General features: G+C 54.7%; 1 protein-coding gene across 1 annotated transcript in view; it reads left to right on the top strand.

Moving 5' to 3' along the window:
* SMG6 (SMG6 nonsense mediated mRNA decay factor) overlaps nt 1-26,422 on the top strand; it is a 114,529-nt gene that overhangs the window by 47,146 nt on the left and 40,961 nt on the right. The window contains exons 11-13 of the mRNA XM_059829166.1: nt 8,617-8,733; nt 9,255-9,423; nt 18,159-18,360. Of these exons, the coding sequence (XP_059685149.1) occupies nt 8,617-8,733; nt 9,255-9,423; nt 18,159-18,360 (488 nt within the window). The remainder of the gene's footprint in view (nt 1-8,616; nt 8,734-9,254; nt 9,424-18,158; nt 18,361-26,422) is intronic.

Below are 26,422 nucleotides of genomic sequence, written 5' to 3'. Positions count from 1 at the left end.
ATCTGTGTTTTGACTGATGGGTCTTTTCAGGAAATTTCTGAGAATAACATTTCTAAAAATGGCTGCTTCTTTCCACTGATATTTCCTGGAAAAGGCTGCAGTTAATTTTAAACCGCTATCCTTTTCCCTTTTCAAGTGGAAATGGCTCTGTGCTTGTCCTCAAGGCTAATGTCATTCTTTCTGTCCTAGCCCAGGTTGCGTGGTGGGGAGGGACAGTGTGCCACCGCCCTGGCCTTCTCTTGCAGGACCTGTTGGTCTTCCAGGGCTGCAGAAATTGGGGTGTTGGGAGCACTTTGTGCACGTCTGTTTTCCCTGTGGAAATGAATAACCGACTCACCGAGTCACTTCACAATGATGTTCTTTGTCGGTGACTCCTGCCTCGTCCCGAGAACACAAGAAAGCTGTCTCTAAAGTCATTCCCCTGCCCAGCCTAACGCTCTGTTCGTCAGGGTCAGGAAGGATATACTGAGCTGGTTGTTGCACCCCAGGTGCAAGGATCCAGCCCCGCGCATGGATCCTGGGCTTGGGGACGGTCAGAGCTGGAGGTGAGCTCCCGGATCAGCCGGAGGGAGCTGGCAGCACAGGCAGCCCCTTCGTGTCGGGCAGAGCACAGCTTCCCCTGTGGCTCTCGGGCAGGCTTGCTGCTTCGGGTGGGAATATGTCATTAATTTTTATACCTTCCCCTGTAAACCATCGACCCTTTTTATGATGTCATGAGGGATTCCTTAATTTTGCAGCTGCTTCCTGGTTACGTCAGAGAAGAGCCTCCCGTCCTAGAGCCCAGCGCTGCAGTCCAAAACGGCTGGAAACAAATGAAGTGTTGAATATCTAATGGCTTCCACAGGGAGAGCTGCTCCATCCTCCCCAGGCCCCCGGCATTCCTCACCTCCTAGGCCTCCCTCCCTCCCTCCCTCGGACAAGACGGAGTTTCAGCATGGAGCAGAGGGAGCCGCGGGCTCCTGGGCGGCCCCAGCTGCTTTGGGAACACGTGCAGCGAGTTCCCCTGTGCTGCTGCATGCCTGGGCGCTGCGGCCAGGACCCCCCCCAGGGCCTTCCTGCCTCTCCACGGGGAGAGGTCGGTATGGGGAGGTGGACTGGGGGCATCCAGGTTATTACTGCAATCTGAAGGTCTCTTTGGGAGGGATTCAGCCCTGTGTGCTGCAGGTGGTGGCGTTCAGATCAGCCGCAGGTCTGTGCCGGGAGGTATGGGGCTGCCATCATCTCTGCTGCCTGCAAATTCAGAGTCAGGGAGCATCTTTCCAGGAAGGCTGCCCATCGTTCCCAGGCACTTTTCAGGGTATTAGCCAGGGCTGAGCAGTGCTTCCAGGTTCCCAGGCTTTTTTCGGGGGCAGATGAGCGCGTGTGTGACTCGCCGGTTCCCAGCGGAGAACTGGGAGTGCCCGTGACTCACAGGTCCTCTGCGAGGGGGTGTCGGGGAAATGCCCCGCAGCTGTGAGCATCCCCTGTGCTTTGCTGCTTTATATTCCCATTGGTTGCGTGCGGTCTCCACCGCCGGCAGGCAGTGGTGGGACCAGCTGCCTGGAGCAGCAGTTCGGATCTCCTTACCAATTCCTGCAGACATCCCCATCCAGGTGGGCTGCTCCGTAGCCCTGCCAACGCTGCTTCTGGCGGAGGGTGACTCATGGGGAAAACACTCTTGTGTCTGAGCTATAAGAGAGCAAATGAATTGCCTTCAGGTGGTGTCAGCTTGGAGGTGACCAGCCTCTGTCTTCTTCCCCGCAGGGCAGCAGCCGGCTGGTGAATCAGTTGTCTGTGCCGCCAAGCTGCTGACACATCAGCCTGGTGCCTTAGGCACGGCTCGCCCGCAGCCCTGCGCTCACCCAGCTCCTCCACCTCCTGCGTCCCCTGGCCAGCCCATTATGTCATCCTTGGGATTGTGTCCGGAGACCCTTTCGTTCCTTTGATTGCCTTGGCGTATGGTCCTTTACCATGTCACCGGGGAAGGTGGGTTCAGCTGTTGCTCCCCGGGAGCAAAGCACATCCCTGCTGCTCTCTGCCTGTGCGGGGGCCACCTGCTGCCGGCGACGCTGCCTGGAGCTGCAGCGCAGGTTAGGACGGGGAGGCCAGCATGGAAACTGTCTCGCTGGAGTCCTCCCGACCCTTGGCTAGCGCAGTCCGGTTGCCTGAATCAAAGGAATCCGGTCTCCTTCGAGACTCTAATGCTTGTTGGCTGGTCTTGTTTTAACAGCGAAAGATTCAGCACTCCCTGTGTTGTGTTAGCTGGGATGGATGTAGGAGCATGTCTGCTGCTTGCTTGCAAGCTCGGGGCTTGCTGTGGCTCACTTCCACCGCTGCCTAGAGCACGTTCGGAGCAGAGCAGCTGGGAGCCCTTGCTTCCAGCCCCCCTGCCCCGTCCCCGCGAGCACCCCCCTGGCCGGGGCCACGTGGCCTGTGCTGGCTCTGCCCTGATTGTCCCTCGCAGGATTTCCTTCGGCACATGGCACTCGAGTGGCCGCGAGAAGCTTCCTCCAGCAAATCCCTCTCCTCAGAGGTGGCTGTCCCTTGCATTGCCTGCTCTTTTCCCATTCCCATTTCCTGTGGCTGGTTGCGTTGCCCTAATAGAGGTTTGGTATTGCTGTTTTGCACACCCTAGTGGGAGAGGGGATGTGTTTATCACTTTTCCTGGAGATTATCTGTTTAAGCACTCTCTGACAGTTACAATAACAAGGGCAGCGCGTTGTGTTTCCCAGCAAAAGGACACTCGCTGCTGAAAGATGTATAGCACTAATTAGAAATACATAACATCCGGCCACATGGCAGCCTTCTCCCGGCCGCTCCATTTCCTGAGCTCAGACGACTTTGACGACAGTTGGTTTATGTTTTCCATGAATATAATGTTCTCAGAGAAACACAAATTTCTCCCCGTTACAAAAGTCCCCATTCTCTCTGTCTCTCTCTCGCCCCTCCCCATGTACTCTTTCCCCTGCGAAGCAGGTAGATTTATGACTGCAGAAAGCCTGGGTCGGATCCTGCTGCCGACGGGGTCGGAGCAAAGCTCGCAGCCTGTGCCTGGACACAGCCAATAGCCCAGGTAGACGCTCAGAGAGGGCGCTGCGGCAGCCACGGTGGCTACCCGTCCTGTTCCCCGGGCTCCCTGCAAAGGAAACTGCCTCCCGGTAGAAAAACAGTGCTCTTCGTGCAAACCAGTACCCAGCTGGAGAAAAAAACCTTTTCCTACATGTGAAGAAACAGGAGGACTCTTCTACAGCTCAGAGGGTTTTCGTGATCTTCAGAAAAACCGCCTGTCCCTGGTTCCCAGTTGATTTTTCTCTGTGCTCGCAGTCTGATGTTCAACAGCTCCCATTTTTTCCATCCCATCCCCTCTCCCTCCTTTCACTCTTGGGCTCTGCTTCAGAGCAGATAGCCTGGGTGCCAGTTGGAGGAGTCCAGGTCCAGTCTCCAGCTTGCAGCAAGCAGCAGTGACTAGTACAAGGACATTTTTTGGGAGGTCCCCCTGTGCTGGATGGGAGCAGGGCTGTTGCTCGGCTGAGTGTAACGCAGGTTAGGTGTAAGGGCAGTTAGATGTAAGGGAGGTAGGAAGATGGAGCATGCCCGGGAGGTGAAATCTTAGAAGGTTTTAGCTGCTGAAAAGAATTCCTATTGAATATGGAAAAACTGGTGTATTTCAGATGTTTATAGCTTGGCCAAGCGTGGACAGATTTCTAGTAGGACAGGAAAACTCTCTGTTAAAAAGGTTATTCTGCAGCAAAATCTCAGATCCCCTTTCCAGGATTTGCAGTTGCTAGATTAGCGCAAGGAAAAGGTTGTAAGTGTTTTTTCTAACAAGGCTAAGCCACTATCTTGTTTCCTAGCCTCATTCTCACAAGTAGCCGAGCTGTTTTGGCTAAAGATTTCCGGAAGAATTTGGGCTGAGACAGGCACCCAGCATGGAAACTTCAACTCTGATAGTTAAAGTCTGAGCCAACTGGAAAAAGGGTCTTATGAGTGGCTAGTGTCAGGCAGGCTTAATAGCACAGTGCTCGAAACCCTGCCTGCAAAAAAGACTGTCAGAGCTCATGTCCCACTGGCTGGTCCAGCATCTGGAGCCCTAATCTCCGCAGGGGGGTTGCAGAGGGCTGCAGGGCTCTTGCTTATTTTTCTGGTGCAGAAAGACAGATCTTCGAGGCAAATTCAGCCTATGAAGTGTGGGGTAATGCAAATTACCCAGGCTGTTGGTTCAGGCTGCAAAGTGTTTGCTGACATTCCTGCTTTCTGCCTGCTCCTCTGTAGCCCTGTGCAGCGTTGCACGTACCTCAGAGTTTTGCTGGCATAGCTGATGTGGGGCTACAAGTGACTGAGAAACACATCCAGCTTGAGAAAGCTCCCAGAAGGTGGGTTTTTAGGCTGGCTCAGCTCCCTGCCGTGACTGCAGCATGGCTCCATGGGCCGTGTGTCAGTACAGCGGGTCGTGGTGCAGCATGCGACGAGGGTACAGCGTTACCCTGAGTCAGTCTTGGCTGCAAGCGCTGCGAGTCCTGAAGCCCTGACCTTAGGCTGTGGTTTAACAAGTAGTTATTTAGGTAGCGGTGCCAGTTTTACTCACCCTCCGCTCCCCCTTGACAGCACCTTTGATGGCGATGGCACAGCTGAAAGGTGACATTTCTAACCCCGATGAGCTGCGAGGTTTGGTTCCCAGGGTGGCTGCACAGGCGAGAGCTGAGAGGTGACGTGGTGACAGGAGCTGTTTAACTGATGCTGGCATTAACAGGAACGTTTGCCTGGTTGCAAGGGGAGAAGCTGGAGGGGGAATGTGTTGTGGTTGGTGGTGCACAACCTGGTGTTGTGCTGGATGATTTCCTGTGGAGCGTCACTGCTGCAGCTGCTGGTGGCATAGAAGAGCCTTATCTCTGACCACCTCGGGGCCCGCGACCTCGTGGCAGCTTCTTTTGCATGTGATTTCTGTCCGTAGTCTGCCTGACCACCTCTGCACCGTGCCCCGGCTGCGTGGCGTGGCTGGGTGTGAATACAGGAGGGTTATCTGATTACAGCCTAATTTGGGGTTTCAGGGGAGGAAGTGGAGTGTGGGTCTGCAGCAGCTTTAGCTGATGGGATGCCATCGATCCCACCTGAAGATGTCTCTGGCACCAGGCTCTTGGTGACTGCAGGGATAGGGTGCAGGATTGCCTGTGGACCGGACGCTGTAGTTCTGCTTCTCCTGTACCCGCTGTGGATCTGGAGAAGTAGGTCTGGGAATTACAGGGGTTGCCCTGACCTGGGCAGTCAGGATATCTCTGCCTGCTCTTTTTGGTCTGTGGCAGCTCGTGTCCCCAGGTTATACTAATGCGGTTCAACTGCAGGGACAGGAATCACCTAAGTGTCGCTCCAGCCTCCAAGAACATCTCTTTCCATGAAGTTTTTGTCTTAATGCATCGTGCATTACCAGCAGCACAGACCGTTGCTTGGCTCAGAGGTAATGACGCCCTGTGGGCTCTAGAGCAGATTTCATGCTCCAACCCCCCTTTCAGCATATCTTCTACCAAGTATTTTTCTCTCGGTGCCGGGGTAGGCTGAGACACTTCGTGCTGTGGGTGACAGACCTTGCCGTGGGTGCGGAGAGCTAGTTTCCTTACTGCCCATCACTCAAAACACTCCACAAGTTTCTATTTAAACACCCCTGTTTCATGAGTGCTCTGCCCTTGGCTTGTACCCTCATTTTGACTGTCTTCTGTGGCGGGGGCAGCCGGGGGCAGCCGGGGGTCTGCCACCCCACAGCCTCTGCGTCACACAGACGTGACCACTGGCTCCGAGCTCCCAGCTCAGTGGAAGTTGAGGCTCCCTGCCTCCCGAGGAAAGTGGTGAAAAGGCACAAAGAGAAAGTTTCTCCTGATTTATGGTGCTTTCCTCTTTTGTCCTACAATTAAGCTCTTAAGAGCCTTTGCTGGCAGGGCTGGGAGCTGGAGCGCTGGTGTATGTTCAGGGGTCTTAAACAAGCACCCACCTGGATGCTTGTCCTTCCCTGCAAGGTTTTTGGGCTGGGGGAGCCTCCCTGAAATGAGGCTGACAAGCTTGGCCGGGGAATGAACTTTCAGGAGCTGTGTGTAATTTAATAATGAGATGACAACGCGCACAGTAGCTGAGCTGGAACCGTGCGCAAACAACCCTTAAATTTGGGTGTCCTGTTCGTTTTACCTGCACAGTGGTCAGCTTTGCAGGCTGTACTGGGGCTGAGCATCATTGTGGTACGTCGAAGCACCATGGCTTTACGTAAACTGGGTGTGAGCTGGTGGGCGTGAGGCTCACGTCTGTAGCAATACGAGATGTTTGATGGAGCTGTAGCTGGAGTGCTCAGCTTGAGTGAGCGGGTCACAGTCGGCTGTACCAGCAACAGCTCACGTGCAAGAAACATTTTTACACTCTTTCGGTTGTTTAATGTTGTATGGGGAACTTGTAGCCTGCAGCAAGAGCTGCTGGTGGCAGTGGGGAGGGCTGAGGCCCTGGTCCTAAGCCTGGCCATGGCCACCGCAGAGCATTGCTCCAACGCTTGGAGCCAATCTCTGAAATACATTGAAGCTGTGCAGTGCTCGTGACCCTCAGCATCACGAAAGCCTTTAAGCTTTACCTTTTCTGAAGGGGGAGGACTTAGCTTTTGTACCAGCCCAGTTTGGGGGTGACTGCGAATCTGGCTTGAGCACAGTGCCGAGTCCCGGGGCCGCTGCCCACTCAAAGTGCGGGGGTGCTTGCTGAAATGCCCAGAGCTTTTCACCTGCCCCGGGGACCCCCAGACTCAGGTGTGGCAGCACGACAGCCATGGTCTTGTCGTGTGCCCATTTAAAAAAGCAGTGAAGAGAGTACGGCATCTCGCCTGAGTGCGGGAGGAGGGAGCGCGGGGAAGACGACTGTAATTTCTTGAACTGGACTGTGGCCAGAGCACTGGGACTAACACTCTTAATTGTGGGAAAGGCTTCATGAAAGAGATTTACTGTCCCAGAGTGGTCACATCTTTAGTTTTATGTTTCCTCCAAAAGTTGACAGCCCCTGCAGCACGGCACTTCCTACCATTGCTATGCGGCACCAGCTCAGCCCTGGCTCCAGGAGCAGAGCACCCGTGTTCGGCTACCAGGCGCCTTTGGTGCCACCCTGGGTTACCCCTGGTGGTCTCCCCACTGGGTGCTGAACTTATTGGCAGCTGTAAGAGCTGGCCAAATCAAGCCTACAGATCCTTCTCCCATTTTTCCTCTATTTTCTAGGTGTGTTTTAGTCTTTTTCTGTTTTTTTTAACCTCCCACCCCATTGCTCTGAAATAATACGCACTTAAAAACCCAATGTTTGTTCTCTACAGCTCAGGCGTTTTGCTAGCCCTGGCTGGAACGGGGTCTCAATGTCTTGCTTTAATCCTCTTGCTCTTTGCTCAAAATCCCTGGTCTGCCACATCAGGGGAGTTCAGCTTCCAACACCTTCTCCTTGCCTGCACACAGCTGATGCTCGTGTCTGCGGTGGAGGTGCCTGGGAGCCGGGGCTCTGGGGGGGCTCTCCCTCCCTGTCCCAGAGCCAGAGCTTTGTTCACACGGGCACCAGTTTGGAGTCAGTACCTACACGTTTGCGTTCACTGTGCAAATCCTTTGCCTGGCTGCAGCAGCTTTTCTCGCAGTAGCTGCCCGTCTGCAGGGTGCGGGCTGGAAGCCGTGCAAGCTGGCGAGGTGCTGCGGCAGAGCAGCCTGCACAGAGCAAACGGCGCGGGCTGGTAGGAGACCCCCGAGCAGTGCGGGTGCATCCCGTCCTGCTGGGCTGCGGCTCCACTCCCCCTTGCAGTGCTTCCCTGCCTCCCTCAAGGCAAGCCCCCGGCCAGCTGCTCCCCCCAAATCTCAAGGGATGTGAATTGGGGGCAGAGGGGATTTGGAGGGCAGAAGCTGCCCGCAAGGCTGAAAAAGCTCCTGTGAGCAGGCAGCACGGTGCCTGAGCGAGTGCGGGCAGCCTGGCGTGCCCCACAGTGCTCTCGGCCTCGCTAAACGTAACCCACGCCCAGCTCCAGGCAGTTCCCTCGAGCCAGCTCCCCGCTGCTCTCAGCGGCCTCAGAAGTGGTTTCTGGCTGGGTGTAGATGTGCCGGGGGGATTTGCTCTCACTCCGAGCCGGCTCTGTTTGGAAGAGCTGTGGTCGTGTGGCATCTACTTGAGTAACAGCTTCAATTAAGCTCTCTTGACAAGCTGTTGTGTGACTGGTGAACTAATGGGAGGAGCCCCCTCCTCAGCTGCTGAGGTTAAAACTCCAGCAGGGACAAAGATCAAACATGCAGCTAATTACCCTTTTAACACTTAAACATACCCCCCTCCTTCAGGGGAAGGCATCAGCTCCAAGCAGCAGCTTCTGTGCTGGGAGCCCTGAGTGCCGGCTTGGGCCGGGCTGGCTCAGCGTGCGAGGTGGGGTCAGGCGTGACGTGGGCGGTGTGACTGCAGCCTCTTCCCGCTCCAGAGCAGCCACTCACCACCTTTTTTCACCCCTATGTGGAGCAATTGGGTCCAGGTCAGGTGTGAGCTGGGGAATCACCCACCCCTGCAGAGATCCCCGCTCCACGCGGGATGTGGAAAGGGAGGCTGCGAAGGCGAAGCAAGATGGAGCACCTGACCTGCTCCCTGCTGAACCCTCTCTCTGTTTCCTAGAGTGCGTCTCTGAAGACTGCCGCTCTGTCATCCAGGAACAGGCCACGGCCCTGGGGCTCTCCATGTTTGCACTCTTGGTGAGGAGGTGCACCAGCCTGCTGAAGGAATGCGTGCAAGGTAAGGGGTTACCGGCAGGATCCACGCAGCTGCCTGCAAGGCAGCCTGGTGGGGTTCAGGCCCTTGTTCCCTGCTGTTTCGTACCCCCCTTCCCCTCTGCTGGGGCCTTTGGACTCTCCCCCAGCATACCAAGCTCTGCCCAGGTTATGGCTGGATCACCGGGCAGGAAAGCCCCTGATGACTGCAGGCAGAAATGTTTGGAAGAAAGGGATGGCCTCAGGGCATGCTTTCTGCCAGCTATTGGGAAACTTCCCAAAACAGGGACCTTGGAGTCCTATGTCTATGACTGGTGCAGTGGCACCCCACTGCCCTCAATAAAAGGGATCGCAGACGTCCTGGCTTGTCCCCCAGGCCAGTCCATGTAGGGAGAACAGATCTGTCTTTGCGCTTGCTGTGGGTTGTGGCTATTCCCTTGTGTGTCCGAGGCTGGGATGTTGGGATCTGTGTCATGCATCCCCAGTCCCTGCCTGAGCCTGGCTCCTGCAGTGAGCTGCCTCAACTCTCGCATCTTGTATTTGCAGTTCAGCCACAAGAGGTGGAGCAGGAGGATGAGGAGGATGACATCAAGGTCTCTGCCTTGCCCCAGGACCTGAAGGAGCTGCTCCCCAGTGTGAAGGTCTGGTCGGACTGGATGCTTGGCCACCCGGACACCTGGAATCCTCCTCCAACCTCTCTCGAGCTCCCCAAACAGTACGTGCATCCTCTGGTCTGTCTTCTGGTGTCTGCTCCCTCCTTGGGCTCCTTGTGCCACCTTTCCCCCTTGCTTATGCTTACTCCTGGCTGTGGCACTCTGACCTGAGCACCCAGGCTCACTGCGCAGGGGATATTTGGGGGGGGACTTGCCACCCTTGGTGAAACCGTGACTGATGCCTGGGTGGGGCTGAAGTGTCTCTGAGCGGGGCTGGCGGGTGCCCTTTGCTTCTGTGTGTGAGAAGATGGCCCATGAGCTGGATTTTTACCTTCTGCTTAGGATGTGCATCTGCTTTTGTTGGGATACATCTCCTTTACGTGCTCCGTTGGCCCAGCCAGCTGAACAGGCAGGGCCTTCCTCTCTGCAAGAGGGAAGTCTGTTTCCAGCATGAGCATTTTGTTGCCTTTTTTTGACTGAATCAGGCCAACCTTGGTCGGGCTGGGCTGGCCTGGAGCAGTTTGCCTGTCCCTGGTGCTCCAAAAGTCACCTCCCTTCTGCTTCAAGAAACAGCTTGTCTCTTCCCCTGCAACACACAAAAGGGTTAATTTTCTAAACTGGCCGATTCCAGCCCATTAGTCCATAATGCGGACTAGGCAATTTGCATATTTTTGGACAGAAAATCGAGTGAAGGGGCCAAGTATGGAGTATGCGAAACAGTGTCTGAGCATGCTCTGTAGCTGCTTTCCCGCAGGATTTTCCATCTGCCTCCGGTACTCCGGATCCAGAGCCTGAAATCACGTCTTACTGTTAATCCAAAGGAGCCAGAACCCAGGGTGATGGGAAGGCGCATTAAGAGTAATCCAGCAAAGTGGCTTAACCATTAATGGGTCCCCGCTCCGTGCGTCAGGTCCAGTCCTGCTCTCCTAGTTTATTGCCTCTTACTCCAGTTCTTTTTCATTTGGCTGAGGAAATGGAAATCTCACACAGGAAGTTCTGGGCCTCATTTTGTGGAGATGGAGTCTGTTTTCTGTTTGTCGGCTGCTCGGTGTGGGACCGCTGCCTGCTCATGTGAACTGCTGCCCATCTTTGGGCAGGAACTCAAACTGGGATCTGTCACGTGAGCCCGCGTGCACCAATCCCCCCTTCCCCTCGCGCTGCCTGTGCAGGGAGCCGCCGAGCCCTTGGCGACGGGCAGCCTCGAGATGGAATTTCTGATTGGGTTTGCACAGCCAGCGCTCGGCGCCTTCCCCGGGATGAGCTGCCTCCCTCTCCTGCGGGGCATGGGGCTGCGTCCCCCCGAGCTGCCGGAGCAGGTGCAGGCTCCTGCTTGCCCGTGGAGGCGGTGGTGGCAGCCCACCCCGTGGCATGGCAGCGCATGGGCCTTTGGGGAGCAGTGGGTATGGGTTGGGAGGCTCTACTCCACAAGGTCCTGGTCTGCTCGGCGGAGGAACGAGGGTCTTCATCTTGTAGCGGAGGCCCAACTGCTTCCCCACCGTGCCCTCTCCATGGAGGGTGGCTGAGCAGCCCCTCTTGTCCCACCGTGCCCATACTGTGGGGCATGGACAGCCTTCCTCTTGTTGGCCCCCAGCTCTTCCACCCTGGTGCTCTTTGGCTCACCAGGCGCATCTGTCTTATCCATGGCGAGGAGACTGGCTGCTCTTTCAGCCCAGACTTTTTAGCGTTGACCCAGCATTGCGAGGCGGGTGTTGGTGGTCGGGGACTCTGGGACAGCAGCAGCTGAGCTTCCCTGGAGGTGGGGGTAGTGATGAATAGCGGGGAACCGGCTCCGCTCCTGGGCACGACCTGTGACTTCCAACGTTTTCCCTAGAGGTAGGAAAGGACAAGGGGAGCATGGGGTTACTGTTTCAGGTCTCTATTGACACAAGCCTGCTGTCTGGCCTGGGGCTGTTCAGTAACCAGGTAGAGTCACCGAGTCCAGGGAGTTTAGATAGGAGCAGCTTCAAAGAAGTTTAGAAGTAAAACATGGGTCAGAGCAGCAGGCGTGTTGGAGTAAGCCAAGGTTTATGGCAGGGTGAGCTTGGGAGTGGGGAGAGCATGCGAGGAGCAAGTGCAGATGCCAAGTTGCAGAACTAAGGGTCCTGTGCCGTTCCATGCGTGCTCTGTGCCTCACAGCAGTGGGATGTGCCAGGAGGTCCCCAGCAGTGCCAATGGAGAACGGGTTGGGCATGCTGCAACCACCTCCCAGCGCTCTGCAGCCATCGCTTTCATTGCCCCTTGTGATGGTGTGGGCACAGAAAAGGGACAGTAAAAAAAGCCCTGAAGCACAGAAGCACCCTGCAAGGATGCCATAAATGTGCTAAAGCTTCTGGAAAAAACAGGCCCCGTACCCACCTGGCAGCCCACTAGGAGCAAAGGCCTGGCCCAGAGCTTGCATCAAAGTGCAGCTCATCCGGGGCCAGCGCCGCTGCCAGAATGACGGCCTGGGCTCGGAGCCAGCGGGGCAGCTTGTCAAGACTCCGCCAGAGCCTAGGGCCCGGGCTGCTGGGGCTATCCATCCTGAGGCCTCCTCTCATGCTGCGTTCGCCATGTTCACAATTGCTCGTTCTTAGTAAGGAAGAGAGCTGGGGGACTTTGAGAACGTCTAAACTCAGCCCAGCTGTGGCAGTTGGTTTATTGCTTTCAGCTGGTACTTGAACCCAGGTCCTGGTCTTGGAGTCTTTCCCAGGTTTAATCCCTGGAGCTTTCTCTGCAGCTGTATGACACTGCGCTGACCCCGAATGAGGATAGGAAAATAGAAACGGTGCCAAGCCAGAGTCTCTTTTTCATTTGGAGTCTGGCTGTCTGCCCATGACCAGGGTTACATAATGGGAAACATAGCTGGGGCTCTGGAGAGCCCGCGTTTCACCACGCTGCCCAGACCTTCGCGTTCTGATGCTATATATCTTCCTAATTGTAGCTCGGATGCATTTATCACACTGCTGGATTTGAGTCCTTACAATAAAAAAAAGAAAAAACCCACACCAAATTCCTCAGCTCGCTGCTTTCCCCCTTGGACAGAGGCGGAGGGAAAGGTGTGAGGGGTGAGCACTGCCGAAACCCGGTGTGCGGCTGCGAGCCACGCAGGAGTGGGCTCTGCGGAGTAGGATGGGAGGCTCAGGAGGCTGTATCTTCGGGGTCCTTTTCTTGACAGGAGCCTGGGAATGAACCCCGGCTCCTGGCAGGCATCCTCTCCCTACCTGGGGGCTCAGTGGTCCCCCATTCAACCTGAATGAGAAGCTATACCTTTCCCCAAAACCACCCTCCTTGCTCTGGCACATTCATCCACTTCTTAGCCACACCTGCATGGTCACCGTGGCTCAGGGGATGCTCTGGGACGTGTTTTCAAGCCAGAAGAGCATAGAGAGGTGACAGGCTGCCAAGATCCCTCTCTTGGGGCTGCTGTGTGTATTTGAGAGGCTGCGGGTATCCTTCTCCTCTGCCTATTTGGGAGAGGGTCTCAGTGAGGTTTTCCACAACTCTTTTCTCAGGTGTTTCCAGGAGCTAAACCTGACCATGGACATCTCTGCTTCAGAGCGGCAGTGTCCTGTGGCTCAGAGATTGTGTGTCTGGACCAGGTGTTCCCAGATCTTCTAGCAGCAAGCAACAGTCACTTCTGTATCTTAAAATTAATTTATATCTGCAGGATACCCAGGCATGCAGCTGGGTTGGAGAAGCGTCTTTCAGACCAACTGTCCCCAGGAGTAATTTGCAGAGCTTAGGGTGTAAAAGCAGGGAGTCCTGGGGAGAGAGGGGCAGAGTGGATCTCCTAAGGCAGAGATATTAGCAGCAGATGGGGCAAAAGGCGGATCTTCAAGGAGGCTGCTGTTGTTCAAGAGAATCCATCTCTTTTTGGGAAATATGGCTGAGACGGGTGAAGAGGGCTGGGCAGAGGAGAGCAAAGCTTCTCCTTGCTCTACTTTGTTGCCGCAATGAATCCGTTGTTAAATGAAGCGCAAGAATCAATGGGGAAGCCGCTGGCTAGACAGACAAACTGCCGCAGGGCTGACCCTGGCGAATCTGCGCTCCTTCCACGCTGGAGCGAAGGGCCTCTTGCTTTGTGGAGACTGTCTGCAAGCATTTAAAAATGGTTAATTTAAACCAAGTATTAAATTAAATCCAAAAGCTCTGAGCACATTCTAGAGCTTACCTTCCCAGAGAGATCTGCCAGATCGCTCTCATCACATCGCTCTTGCGGAGAAGTGTCACTGAGATGGCAACTCCCACTGGGAGAGATGGACAGAGTCTTGGACAGGGGTGCCAAGACCTTGCTGGAGTTTGCCGGAGACTAAATGGAAAATCCCTTTTGCAGATCTCAGCCTTAGTTAGTAATGCTGGCCACCAGAGTTTCCCTATCGAGACATCAAAGCGAGGATTCGGAGGTGTAAACCTGGCCGAGAATGAAGGTAAAGTCGAATGAAGCGGAAGCCAAAAGGCTCCGTGGAGAAGGGGGCTGTGGTGCAGCAGAGGCTGGCTGGGAGGAGACTGCACCTCTCCCAGGGTGGAGAGCGTCCCTCTAACTCCGAAGGCAGGTTCCCAGGAGAGGGATGGGTTTATGGATGCCCAGCCGGCCAAAGGGACCACATGCAGGGCAGAGTGGGGGGAAAATTGATGCCATGGGGCAGAGGGGCTGTGACCACCTCATCCCCGCTCTGGGCAGCTGTATCCAAGTCCAGGGCGAGGTTGGTGAGCGCCTTTTGGGAAGAGCTCCCACTGCCAACCCCTTTTGTTCCTTGCAGGGGAGCTGCTTTTGGTTCAGTTTCCCTTGGGCTGGGAGAGAGGAAACCCAGGAGGGGGATGAAGAGCACTTTGTACGGTGTTGCAGGAGCTGGGGTGGGCACCGGTGCCGCCTCGCGCCGGGAGCCGGTGGGTGCGCCTCGCCTGGCCCCGGGTGCGCACCCAAGGTGTTTGCCATCTGCACGGCAGCACGGCTCTTGGCGGCGAAGGGAACACAATGCAGGGCTTCTTCTGCGCCGCACTTTCCGGGTTTGTTCTGCAGCTGTGGAGTTTGAATGTTAGTGTTTAAACAAGCTGGTATTACACAGGAAATGGCCACCTCCACAGGCCCCCGCAGGCTTGTAACATGGGGTCATTGTGCTTGATATTAATCACCAGGCAGCCCGCGCCCCCAGTGAAGATGGTGGCTCACGCCGGAGCGCAGCACAGCACCGTGGCCGGCGGGGATTTGGTGAGCATCAGGCTCGCTCCCATGCCCATCTACCCCATCGCTTTGGTGGGTGCTTGCCCCGCGCTTTGGTGCGTGCCTCTCGCCTTGCGGTGATGCATGCCCATCGTGGGCGTCCACCTTTGGCAGGAGCCGTCCGCACACAGACCCGGCCTCGCTGGGGCTGCGCTCTGCCCCGGGGCTGCGCTCCAGCCCGCGCGCTCAGCTGTGCACTTGTGCGGCGCTCTCGCCGTCGCCTGGCCGGGCTGCGTCCTGTCGGCGTGCAGCTGGGCTGCGCTCACACTGACAGCTACATTAAACCTGGAATCCTGAGGCAATAAAAAAGAAATTAACTCTTATTTTTTTTTCCTGTCCTAGTGGAATAAGCAAATGTAAATGTGTCTGTAGGGAAGTGAATGAACCCCCGTTCTGAGGAAAGACCTCGCGCTAACCCCCTTCTCGCTTCCTCGGTTAAAAGCTCTGGGAGCCTCGTCCATGTACCTGGGAGCTGCGTGCCTGGGCTCAGTGTCAGTAATTCAGGGCCTCCCTCCGCAGAGGGACGCCGAAGCCGTGGCACTGTGCATACACAGCGCTTCCAGGCACCTGGGCCTGCCTTGGCTTTGCAGAGAGGCTCCGGCACTGCAGCGCTGTTGGGTGACATAAGCCAGAAACGCCTGGAGGTGGCCGCGGTGGTGTCCTGGGAAGCGGCAGCGGGGAGAAGGCGCCTGACCGGGCTCCCGAGGGTTGTGCGACCTTCTAGGGCGAGTGCGCATCCCAGCAGGAGATCCTCTGGGACGAGCGGTGTTGGCATGAGCCGTTAGCCCTCGCTGGCTTTGCTGGTGACTGGCAGCCGGTAGATGATATTGGTGGTGCCAGTGCTGGGAGATGCATTGCAGAGGAGGGGCTGCACCCGAGGGGAAGGCAGAAAATTGTCAGACCCACTCTCTGCAGTGCTATGTCTGTGTTGTAGGAGAAAACCAGAGCAGAAACGCCAACACCTTCTTGTTGGCTTTTTGAAGACTCTGCAGGGTGCTGCATGTGAGAGGGTGCTGCCTGGCTGCCGGCCGCTGCCGCAGAGCTGCTCGGGGTCGCATTGCAGCGAGATCTTGCTACCTGGGGAGCCAGCACAGCCTGTGGTTTGGCTGAAGGAAGCCCAGGGTGGAAACGTAACACATCCAGTGCAAATGACAGATGTGGCAAGGCACTGCAAAGCTGTAGGGAGCTGGGGATGAAGGGCATGAAGTGACAGGGACTGCTGTCGCGCTCGGGGGGTTGTGAGGGGCTGCACTGACTGGCAAGTGCTGCTGGAGGGGCTGGGGGCAGGCAGCCGCAGGGGGAGAGGAGAGGGGGCCGCTGGGCTGGGGGGCTGCAAGGGTGTTAGCAGCGTCAGCTTGGTGACTGTTCACATGGCAATTTTTTGACTTTGGGTGCCAAGCCCCATGGAGGGAGATGGCTCCCTGTACATCATCTGTGCTGCTCCTTCACCCCCCTACCACCCCTGCCCCGCTATGAATCCCAGTCCTGCCCAGCATCCTACCGCTGCCCTCTGCCTCCCTCCCACCCTCACTGGTCATCTCCACCCCCTGCCTGCAGCTCCGTTTCTTGGGCAATAGAGGCAAGGTCTCTGCGAGGTGTTTCTTTCCCTTCTCCCTGGCCCCATGCACCCGGCTGTCCAGCCCCCCTGGGAACATCCTCCGCACCGGTGCTTGTCCCCAACGCCCCAGTGCGCTCGTTCCCCAGCGGCTGCAGGCGCTCTCCCCGTTCCTCTCCCCTGCCGATGCCTCTGCACCTCCTTCATCCAAGCCGAGCCCTCATCGCAGCCGGCGCTGGCGGGGCCCCACCAGTGCTATGTGACCGGACTCAGGCAGCCCAGCCCAGTTGCCAGCAGGGCACTGGGGGAGGGCTGAGCCTCCCAAGCCCTGTGCATCTCCCATGGGCAGAGCTCGCCTTGGAGGTGGCCCAGAGCAGCCCTATCACATCCGGTGCTTGTCTCTGCAGCCTGGGCCGGAGGATAAACTATCAGGGCTGTGGGGCAGTGGATCATTCCTCTTATTATTTTCTTCTTTTGCAGATAGGGGTCGTGGAAAGTTCAGTTCCTTTTAACCCTCACAGCTCTGTTTATTTTCCAGCTGGTAGCACAAACGCAGCGTTTCCCATTACATCACAAAGGGCCTCGGACAGATCCCTCCGAAAAACGTGTTGCAACTGTTTATTTTTTTCCATATTTAAACATTTCTGACAGCCAGACCTGGCTGAGCCAAGCGATGGAGCTTTGTGAATGAACCCAGCTCCTGGTGTCTGTGCGCAGAGGGCTTTGAAGGACCTCTTCTCCTCTGCAGCGTGCGGGCTGGGCCTGGCTTAGGGACGTGGGCGACTCTGCGTTACATGTGTGCTGATTACGTGCCGGGCTTTGATTAATGGCTCCTCATTCTGCCTGGCTCCCAGGACGCTCTTGAAAACAAGATGTTTCATTTCAGTGTGCTTTCCTGGTACATTGATTCCCGTAAATAACCGAGTGCAGACTCTGTCCACCTGGAGCAGTTCAAAGAGCAGGGGGCCTCCCTCCAGCCCTGGGCTGCCTCGGGCCGCGCTGGTCACCGCTGCACCCCGGTGATGCTGGCTGCCCGGCGCTTTTTGGTGCCCCAGAGGTTTGAGGTGGAGGAGCAGGCTTCCTTACTGCCACCAGAAGCAGATCAGCCCCAGTTTCTCCTATTCCTTGCTTTCGTCCCAGTTTATGCACTAGAAAACCCCTATTGAGCGGTTTTAGAAACAGGAGAAAGAAATGCAGTACGCGATAGCCTGGTGGGCTGCAGTGCTCCCGTGCTTGTTGCCTGCTTCCCAGCGCTGGCCCTCTCTGGGGTGCTGGGCCTTCCCCAGGGTGTGCTCAGCGATGGGGATGTGCGATGGGGATGCGCAGAGAGCGGTCCAGGGCTGCCGGTGGCCTTATGTTCACACCCGGCTCCCTGCATGTCACTGCCTCTCTGGGAAGGTGAGACACCGCAGAGGCAGCTTTGCAGGTCACTCACAAGTGTTGAAGCCGTGGCCAGAAGCAAAACAAGGCTTAACCCCCTGTGGCTGGGGTTTAACTAAAAAAAAAATCTCTGTGCTTTAGAGCATGGCTGCAGTATGTGGTTGCAGCGGATAACAGCCCGGCGAAGGAGGGGGTGCCCCGGGCTGGGCTGGAGCCCCCCAGGTGCTGCATTTGCCCCAATAGCAGTGCAGGGGATCGGCCTGTCCTCCCAGCAGGCTTTGAAATTGAGTAATAAGAGGCATTTCTCCCATCTGGAACGAGCCGGGTTCCTGCCGGCACTGCACGGGGAAGCTGCTTCCTGCACGTGTGCCAGCTCGGGAGCGGGCAGAGGTGGGCAGAGCAGCGGGAAAGGCGAGATCCTGGGAGCCGTCCCCATCCAGGGGGACAGGGTGGTCGGTGTTAGTGCTCGCGGGCGAGAGTTACAAGCCCTCCTGGGTTCGGTGCCAGCGCAGCTGCGCCTGGAGCCCTCCCGGTGGGGTAGGTTAGCAGCGGTGGTGGCGTGCCTCGCCTCGCCTCACCTCTCTGGTATTCGCTGCAGCATTGCAGGCAACTCCCAACGCATTCCAGCCCCAAATTGCTCACGTCTCTCCTCGTTCTCCCAGGGTCTCAGTAGATGTGTGGGCGACGCTGGCTGACTTCTGTAACATACTGACCACAGTGAATCAGTCGGAGGTGCCCTTGTACAAGGACCCAGATGACGACCTTGCCCTGCTTAGCCTGGAAGAGGATCGGCTGCTCTCGGGCTTCGTTCCCCTGCTGGTCGCCCCCCAGGAGCCCTGCTACGTGGAGAGGACCTCGGACAAGGTCAGCAGTAGGCCAAACATCCCCCCTCAATTCCTCCAGACTTTTATTCTTGGGAAGTTTTCTGTGCAAACGGAACACGATTAAGTCATTGAGAAGGGTGTTAAGGGAAAATATCGACCTTTCAGCCGCTGACATCCAGCTCTGTGTCATGAAAACCCCTCTCGACTTCCTCTGGTGTGTGTGTGCTCGCTGGCATGTTGTATATACGATCATTTCCTCACTTGTTTAAATAGTGCAGCTTGTGTTGGCAGTGCTCTCAGTGCACTCCAAATGGTTTGCATCATGCTTAAAGCACCCTCCCCCTCCCCCCGGCCACAAAACTCTGCCTTAGGAAGGCAGCCAGGACTTTTTTCCTTCTCTAAAGAGGAGAGTGATAAATAGGTGACTAGAGAGAAGCAGACACCATGTGTTAACGTACAAAAGGCTTTTAGGAATATGAAGCATTCCCCACTGCCCGCTCTCTATTTTCCTTTCTTTGCTCTAGGAGCCCATTCTAGCCTGAACTTTCCTTTGGCTGTTTGTTTTTAGAATAATGAAATCAGTTCCCTTGTTGATGTGGGGTTTTGGGTCTGCTCTCTGCCACCACCTGGCCAGAAGGGACCTGGGGGCTGCACTTGGATAACGTGTCTGAACCCGATGGGGGATGGAAGAGGTACAATGGCATTTGTTTTGCACGCCCTTGGAGGCACGGCAGGATAAGAGCGGCTCTCAACAGTTTCCTGCTTGGAGGCAGAATTGCAGCACCAGAAACGCTGCTCATCTGGGAAGCCGCAGTGTTGCCTCCCTGAGTGGTTGGTGCTGTGAGAGGAGAAGTGGAGATGCAGGGGCTGGGTTCTGCGGAGAGCTTGCGTGTGACAGTGGCAATGTGCCTTCCCATGTGCCACTTCTTCTTGACATTTTCCTGAGATGACGGTGAGAAATTTAGGACCTTTGTCACAGAGGGACCCAAGAGGTGCGAATTTCTGTTTCACTTCTCTGACTGCCCAGCCCATGCTCACAGCGCTGCCTGTGGCAGAGGAGCAGAGGGTCCCAGTAAAACTGAAGGCTCTCCCAGTCTGGGGAAGCACCTTAGCCCAGGAAGCCACTGTGGAAAAGCAGATTTTCAAGGCTCTATTTGAAGGGGTTAAAATAACAAGTATGTGGTTGCCATTGCTGCCCTAAGGTAGCCTGTTTGCCCAATGTGTGCTGTGGCCGCACGGGGGTTCTGCTGGGGACAGTCCCAGTGCCCCACTCTCTGCACAGGGGCTCTTTCCCCAGCAGCCACAAACCAGAGCCCCCAGCAGGCAGGTAAGGTGGCTGAGCAGCCTGGTCTGGTGCCCCATAACTTGTGGGAAGGGGTCGGTATTCCCTGAACTCTGCCTCTTCTAACCACACACCGGTTTATTTGGAGTGCCATCTACCTGCCCTGCCAGGCACTTGCGCTCACATGCGTAAAAGAAGAGACGTGTCTTCGTCCTGTAGTTACACCTGAGCTTCCGAGCTGAGTTTTCTCACTGTCCTGCCTCCTTTTGGTTCTGGTGCTTTATAAACAAACTGTACAACACCACTGGTGGCAGTTGGTGCCCTTCACAGCACAGCAGCAGCCACCCAAGCATCTGGGATTATCGGGCACGGTGGCACCAGCTCAGCTCTGCTGAAGAGGCAACACAGATCCCAGAGAGAAGGAGCCAGGCCTGGCTGTGTCCGTCCCCCCTTTCTTTCTTTTTCTTTTTGTTTTGCCACCTCTGTGGGTCTTGTTAGGTTTGAAAGTAGCTGACTTTGGAACCGTGATCCCACGTAGCAGGCTGGGGTGTTGGCTCGCGTTTGTGCAGGTCTGAGCCCCTGTTGTGTGCCAGTTGGGTTGTGCCGTCTTCTTGTCTCTGCCTTACGCACCAAACACAGCGCGCGGAGGCAGATGGAGGAACCCACCGGTATCAGCACTACCCTGGACACGCTGAGCAGAAGCAATGGGTTCTGCAAGGTCTCTTCTCGATCCAGTACTGACCAGTGTTTTCGTTAGTGGTCAGACTGGTGAAACGGCAGGTGTGCGTATTCACTTTGCTGAGGACACCCAAGAGGGTTAAGGGGGGACCAGTGAGAGAGAACAGAGATCTCAAAAGCCTGACTTCCAAGAAGGGACTGGAAGAGCTGGGGCTTTTTAGTCTAGAGGAAATTCGGGGAAAATGCAGTGAGCTGTTGCAGAGAGGAGAACAAGCTGTGCTCCAGCTCTATGCTGAAAAGCACAGGAAGGAATGGGCATAAATTGCAGCAAAATAGATTAAGACTAGACATTAGGAAAGGCTTCATACCTTTGGATAGTTAAGCACTTGAAAACAGCCTCCTTAGCGATTCTGCAGAATCTCTTCAGCCTTGGAGATTTTTAAAGGCCGGCTGATGGGGCTTTCAGGTACAACTTGGGTGGAGGTGAACTGCCTTGGAAAAGGAGGCAAAGTGACCTCTTTGGACGCTCCTACCCCATTTTTTGTGATTCAGTAAAGCTGTAAAAAGGGACTGGAGTGGCAAATGACTACCTTGTTCCACAAATCTTCTCCTTCTGCAGTATTAATGAAGTGAATTATTTGACTCTCCAGAAGTGGGGTGTTGTCGAAGGCAGCGCGGTCCAAGCCAGGAAGGTACGACTGAGAGGCATGAGCCCATATGCCTTTCACAAATGACTGTGAGCAAGATAGAAAAAGGCACTTCCCTGCAAAGAAGCCCCCAATCCAGCTTAACTGGGGGATCGTTGTGTGCGGTCCCCTGTCCACCATCTGCTCCCTGTCCTCCCTTTAGCGCGCAGAGCCCAGATGAATCCGATTCCTCAGCAGATGCATCTCTGGGCTGTTTGCAGTGAAAGGGTGCCATGTCCATGCTGGGCATGGTGACACGAGGGGATCTGTATCCCTGGGCCTCAGTCAGGCGACGACAGCAGGCACTGCAGCGGAGCAGCTCTGTCTGGCACGTACCACATCCAGCCACGTTGCAGGAAGTTTCCCGTTTGTGTGCTCCTTGTTGGTTGCCGATTGACTGAGCTGCGAGCAGGTGAGAAATGGTATTTCTGTGCAGCAAGAACTCTTCCCAGTACTGATTTTTCATTGCTGTTTAGCAGGAGTTATTTTTCTGCACCCAATTTCTTTCTCTTGTGTTCTCAGTCTTGGCCCAGTTTTCAGCCCAAGTTGCTGACAGTTCTTTGCTGGAGAGGCAAAGAAAATGTACTGTTCTTTATATGGCATCCTGTGAATGTCTTGTGGGCTGGGAGGAGGGTTCTGGTATGCCAAAGTGGCTCTGGAAAGCTCGCTGTGATACCTTTGCTATCATTCGCATGGCTAGGAAAAGACGGTTGGCTTTTTATAGCAAGGCTAATAGTCTCACCTTGCTTGCTAATGCTCCAAATCCTTACCCCATGCTTGTGCACTGTAGTTTTTTAATGAATTTGTAAAATTTTGGAGGAAAGGAGTCCGTTTAACGGCAAGACTGGAGACTGTTGGGCTTAAAATGGTGTTAGGTTATTGGCTCCACCAAGAGGATGGTCGTTTTGTAAGCTGTATAGGACAAACACTGTGCTTCCCACTTCTTTTTGTTCTCCACATCCCATTTAGCAGATGGAGTGCCATATTCAGCCAGAGTTTCTCAGCAAGTTTTTGAACATTTGGCCTGGCTCTTATTTTGAGTGAAAATGTTCTGACTCCATTCGGTGCCATGAAGCTGTGCGTTTAGATTCCTGCTGGAGCCAGCGTGACACTTAGAGCTTCCCATCGTCTCTTGCACTGTCATTGAAGCTGTAACCAACAAAAGCTGGCTCCAGGGTGAGCATAACTTGGTGATGTTTTCCTGGGCGTATGTTGGGCAGATATCCATTGCAGCTTGTGTGATGGAACACCATTGAATGTACCAGTCAACAGCAAACTATGCAGCCTGGTGCCTGAGCTGTCAGACTATGTCTGCAGCATTTGCAGCCGAAGGAGACGCTGCCAGGACCGCGCTCGCCCAGCGTTGTACCCGACGCAAGAGCCGGGAACAGCAGTATGGCTGAGTTAAGGTTCAGGAAGAAGGAAGGTAACAACTGTGGTGTTGCGTGGTGCTGCCGTGGGGAACTTGTAATGGAAAACACTTGGGTCATGTTGAGGTTAAAGGAGGTCCCAGTGATGGTGCATCTGAGCTGTGCATGGGTCTGTTCTTGTGCAGCCCTGAGAACATGGGGCATGTCCTGGTTTCCTCAGCTCTCACTGAATCCTGTTGTCTCGGGAGCATCCTGCTCTACAGCGGCCCTGTGGAGCTGATGGCAAGGCTGGAAGAGAGCTGCAGATCGCCCAGCACGGAGCAGAGCAGGGAGGTCCTCCTCTGTGCAGGCACATGGCATCACTGATCGCCCGCATCCCTGCAAGCTCTGCATGGCCTCGACATGTGTGTCACCCAAGCCTGTGCCTGCAGTACAAGCTCTGCCACATGCCCCAGCCAGGGAGATGTGGAGGAGAAAGTGTTAATGTCCCTTCCCACAATAAACCTCTCTGCATGGGGGGTCCTGAAACCTGAGCCTCTCTCTCCTCCCCCAGCCCTGACACACGTTAATAAAAGGTTTTTAAACGCCAATAAAAAGGCAGCAGCCCCAGCTCACCGGGTCCGGGGCCCAGGGTCCTTGGGAAGGCACTTCACAAATGTGTTTTTTGCATTTTCAGGCTTTTGGCTGGTGAATAAGATTGAGGAGAAATACTCCTTCCCCTGATAACAATACAGTGAGACGCAGGATCAGCAGTGTGTGGATTAAAACCAGACGGTGCATGATTAATACATATGCTTATAGGGCTAGTCACTGTGGTTCCCTCCTCTCAAACAGAAAGGCACTTTTTTTTTCCCTCATGTGCATGCTCATGTGTGGAGTGGACTGTCTCAGATACTCACCACTCAGCTAGTCTCAAGCCTGTCTCACCTCCCCAGGCAAATGAAAGCCCTAAAGTGCAAGGCTCTGAAAAATAACTAGCAATATTTTACTGCCCCAGACTTACAAACTGGGTACTGCATGGCTCCTCCGGCTCCAGGGTGGCCAGTTAGCTTCCCACACTTGGTGCCGTTCTTCTTTCACAAGTACTTGCTTCCTGCTATTTGCACTACTCACCTGTCAGTGCAGATAACCTAAAATCCAAGCTTTGTTCTCCTTAGAAAACACAAATCTCTTTCCTCTGGACTGTCCAGCCCAGGTGGACAGTCCAAAATTGACCCTTTCTAGTTGCCACAATATGTTCTATATTTGCAGAGCTAGTAGCCTTTGAATTAGCTATTTAGGAGCTAATTATTATTGAGGCTTGGGCTAAAATTAGTACTGTCTTGTTATGCACTTATTTACAGTAGTTCGGTCTTCTTAAGACTTGCAGCTATCTCTTGGCAATGTGTAGTCATGTCTGATGCTTCTTGGAAGGGGAACCCCAGGTTTAAAAGCCCAGGAGGAATAGCTGTCGGAGTGACTGGGCTCTGTTACGCCTCTAAACACCAGATATTTTGTCCTTTCCGAGACCTAATGACTCCTGGGATGCCAGAGATGAAATCCACGTTAGTGGCCACACTACAGTGATTTGGGAGGACTTCTTGCAAGGCATCAGAGGAAGGGTAGCAAGACCAGGATTCTGAGAGCACAAACCCTTTGTAAGCAGAGAGAAAACCCCAGTGAGTGAATGTAACTGTTTTCTCAGCATCCTTTCCATATTCCCATTCCATAGCCTTGGAGCATCTCCCTCCAACTGGCAAGCAAATGCACTCAGCCCATGAGAGCAAGAGCTTCCAGCTTGGAGTTTGGTCCAGAGAGGAAAAGGGAAACTGTGAGCAGAGATCGGAGCCCCAAGTAGGAGAGTCCAAGGAGGAGTCATCCTTGAAAAACTCCTTCCATTCCTGCCTGCCTCGGTTTCCAAACAAGCAGTGAAAGATCCCTGCCCCAGGCAGTCCTGCTCGGAGCGGTGACTTGGCAGGAGCTGGCAGCCCCGAGGCGGCGGAGTTCGAAATGTTTACATTTTCTGACCAGTATCTGAACTCCATCCCAGCCTCGACCTTCCCTTTCATGTGGTGCCTTTGGATTGTAAAAGGCAATTAGGCTAAATTATGGGCCATGTTGGAAGATGATGTCACTGGGTGATGGAGGAGAGGCTGGATTTTATGCCACCACGAAGGTAGTGCATAGAGTATCACCTGCTTTGAATCCTCATCCATCCTTGGCATTGCCTTGAACCGCAAGTGCCAGGAACTGTGTGGACACCTCGGAAGCCTCTCTCTGCCTTTGCCAGGTGTCATTAGCACAGTGGGAAATGTCAAGCCGAGTCCGTGTCCCCGGGTCTGGGTGGCAGAGGAGGGTACGCCGGTGCCTGTTGTGCTGTTTTAAATGTACCTTCATAGAAATGGGCGTGAGGGCTGTCCTGGTGACTGCTGCTGCATCTCCTAGGGCTGTGTAGAGCGTCTTCTAGGGAGGTATTCTGTTCGTTTATCATTTGGTCTCGGTTTTTAATCGCTCTTTAATCTAAGAGAGTTTTGAGCATATTCTTTAAAATTGTGTTTCTCCAGCTGAAGGTAAAGGGAACTCATGGCGAACAAGCACTAGCGCTGCACAAGGACACTGAATACAGCCCTGGAGAAATCCGCAATGTGGAATAATAGTTCAGGCTCTTAAAAGGCGGGGGGGGGTTAAAAAAAAAAACAACCTGCAATAAATCTAGCGAGTGGAATCTGAGGGAAATGATCCCATCTGGAAAACTCCAGCGCTGGTGCTGCTGAAGGCTTAAGGAGCGATGCAGATCGCAAAAAGAAAACCCTGCAGTCTGAGGATGACAGGCTTCTTAATTGATGTCCATTGCAACTGGTACTCTGCCAGTTTATGTTGGCCACCTTCCAGCGTGCTGTAATTTTGGGGCCAGGTGTGAAGCGTTTCTGTTCCATCTTGTTCCCAAGCACCTACAGAAGCCTCACACATCTCACTTGAGGCTGCAGCCCTGTAGGAAACAGCTGTACAGGTATAGGTGAAAGGAAATGTCACAGCTGGGCTTGGAGTACTCCCCCGTGCCTTGCCTAGGGCTCTCTTTGGGGGGGCCGCTCTCCCGCCCTGTGCCGGGTTTGGGGAGGTGGCCGCTGTCACAGGCACACCTGCCTGTCTGTCAGCAAGGTGCTTTGAACATCAGGGAGCTTCTGGGAAGAATGTACAGGTCAGAAACCTCCTCTTCAAAGAGGAGCCCACGGTGGTGTGCGTCAGTGCTGGAAGTGGGGGAATCCAGCCCGGGAGAGCCCCGGATGCTGGCAAGCCGGGAGAGCTGTGGCCATCTCCTCTGGTCTCTTCTCCCTCGGGAAACCACGGGGAAATTTCCAAAGGAACAAGAGCAGGTCTTGTAGGACGCACTCAGCCTTGGTTTCAAAAGGCTGAGAACCCATTGCGATCTTTAGCAAATTGTTGCAGGAGCCAATTCCAATCGCTGTTAAATGCATGCGTTACTTCCCAGCTAAATTTGTTTTGTTTCAATTTCCACTAATTGAATTTTGCTGTAGCTTGGGAAGTCCTCCATTGCTGCTCTGACCCCGATATATAAATGTGTCCCAAGTTCCCCCATCCCCATCCTCTTTCAATAAGCTGAATAGATGGAGTCATGGTCTCTCGGACATGATTTGGATCCCTTGAGCCGTTCTCATGGTGCTTCTGAGCTGTGGCTGTCCAGGCTCGATGTGTTGCTCTGTGAGCTGCTGCACCAGCTTGTAAGGAGGATGTGACCTCTGTGCTCTGCTGCTGTCCTCCATACCCACCATCCCGCAACCTTTGCTCCTAGAGGGACAACTTTGCATTTAGCTGTATTAAACAGCATGTTGTTTGCTTGTGAGTAGGTGACTGAGGAATTTTGAGTTTTTTGTCTGTTGGTGAATTGCACTCTTCAAAGACTGGGAGGGTAGGAGGTGGTGTCTAATCTGCAGGCTTTATCAGTAAAGGTTCTTTGTCCAGGTCACTGAACCTATTGTTAAGCAGCATAAGCCCAAGCAAGCTTCCCCATGGCCCCGCCAGGACTGCCCTCCTGTTTACGCTGACATTTTAAGACCTCTGTTGACCAGATTTTAATCCATTCCGTAT

This window comes from Gavia stellata, chromosome 25 (assembly GCF_030936135.1).
Source record: "Gavia stellata isolate bGavSte3 chromosome 25, bGavSte3.hap2, whole genome shotgun sequence".
Classification (NCBI taxonomy): domain Eukaryota; kingdom Metazoa; phylum Chordata; class Aves; order Gaviiformes; family Gaviidae; genus Gavia; species Gavia stellata.
Note: the sequence above shows the minus strand (reverse complement) of the source record. Positions and strands in the feature narration are given on the sequence as shown.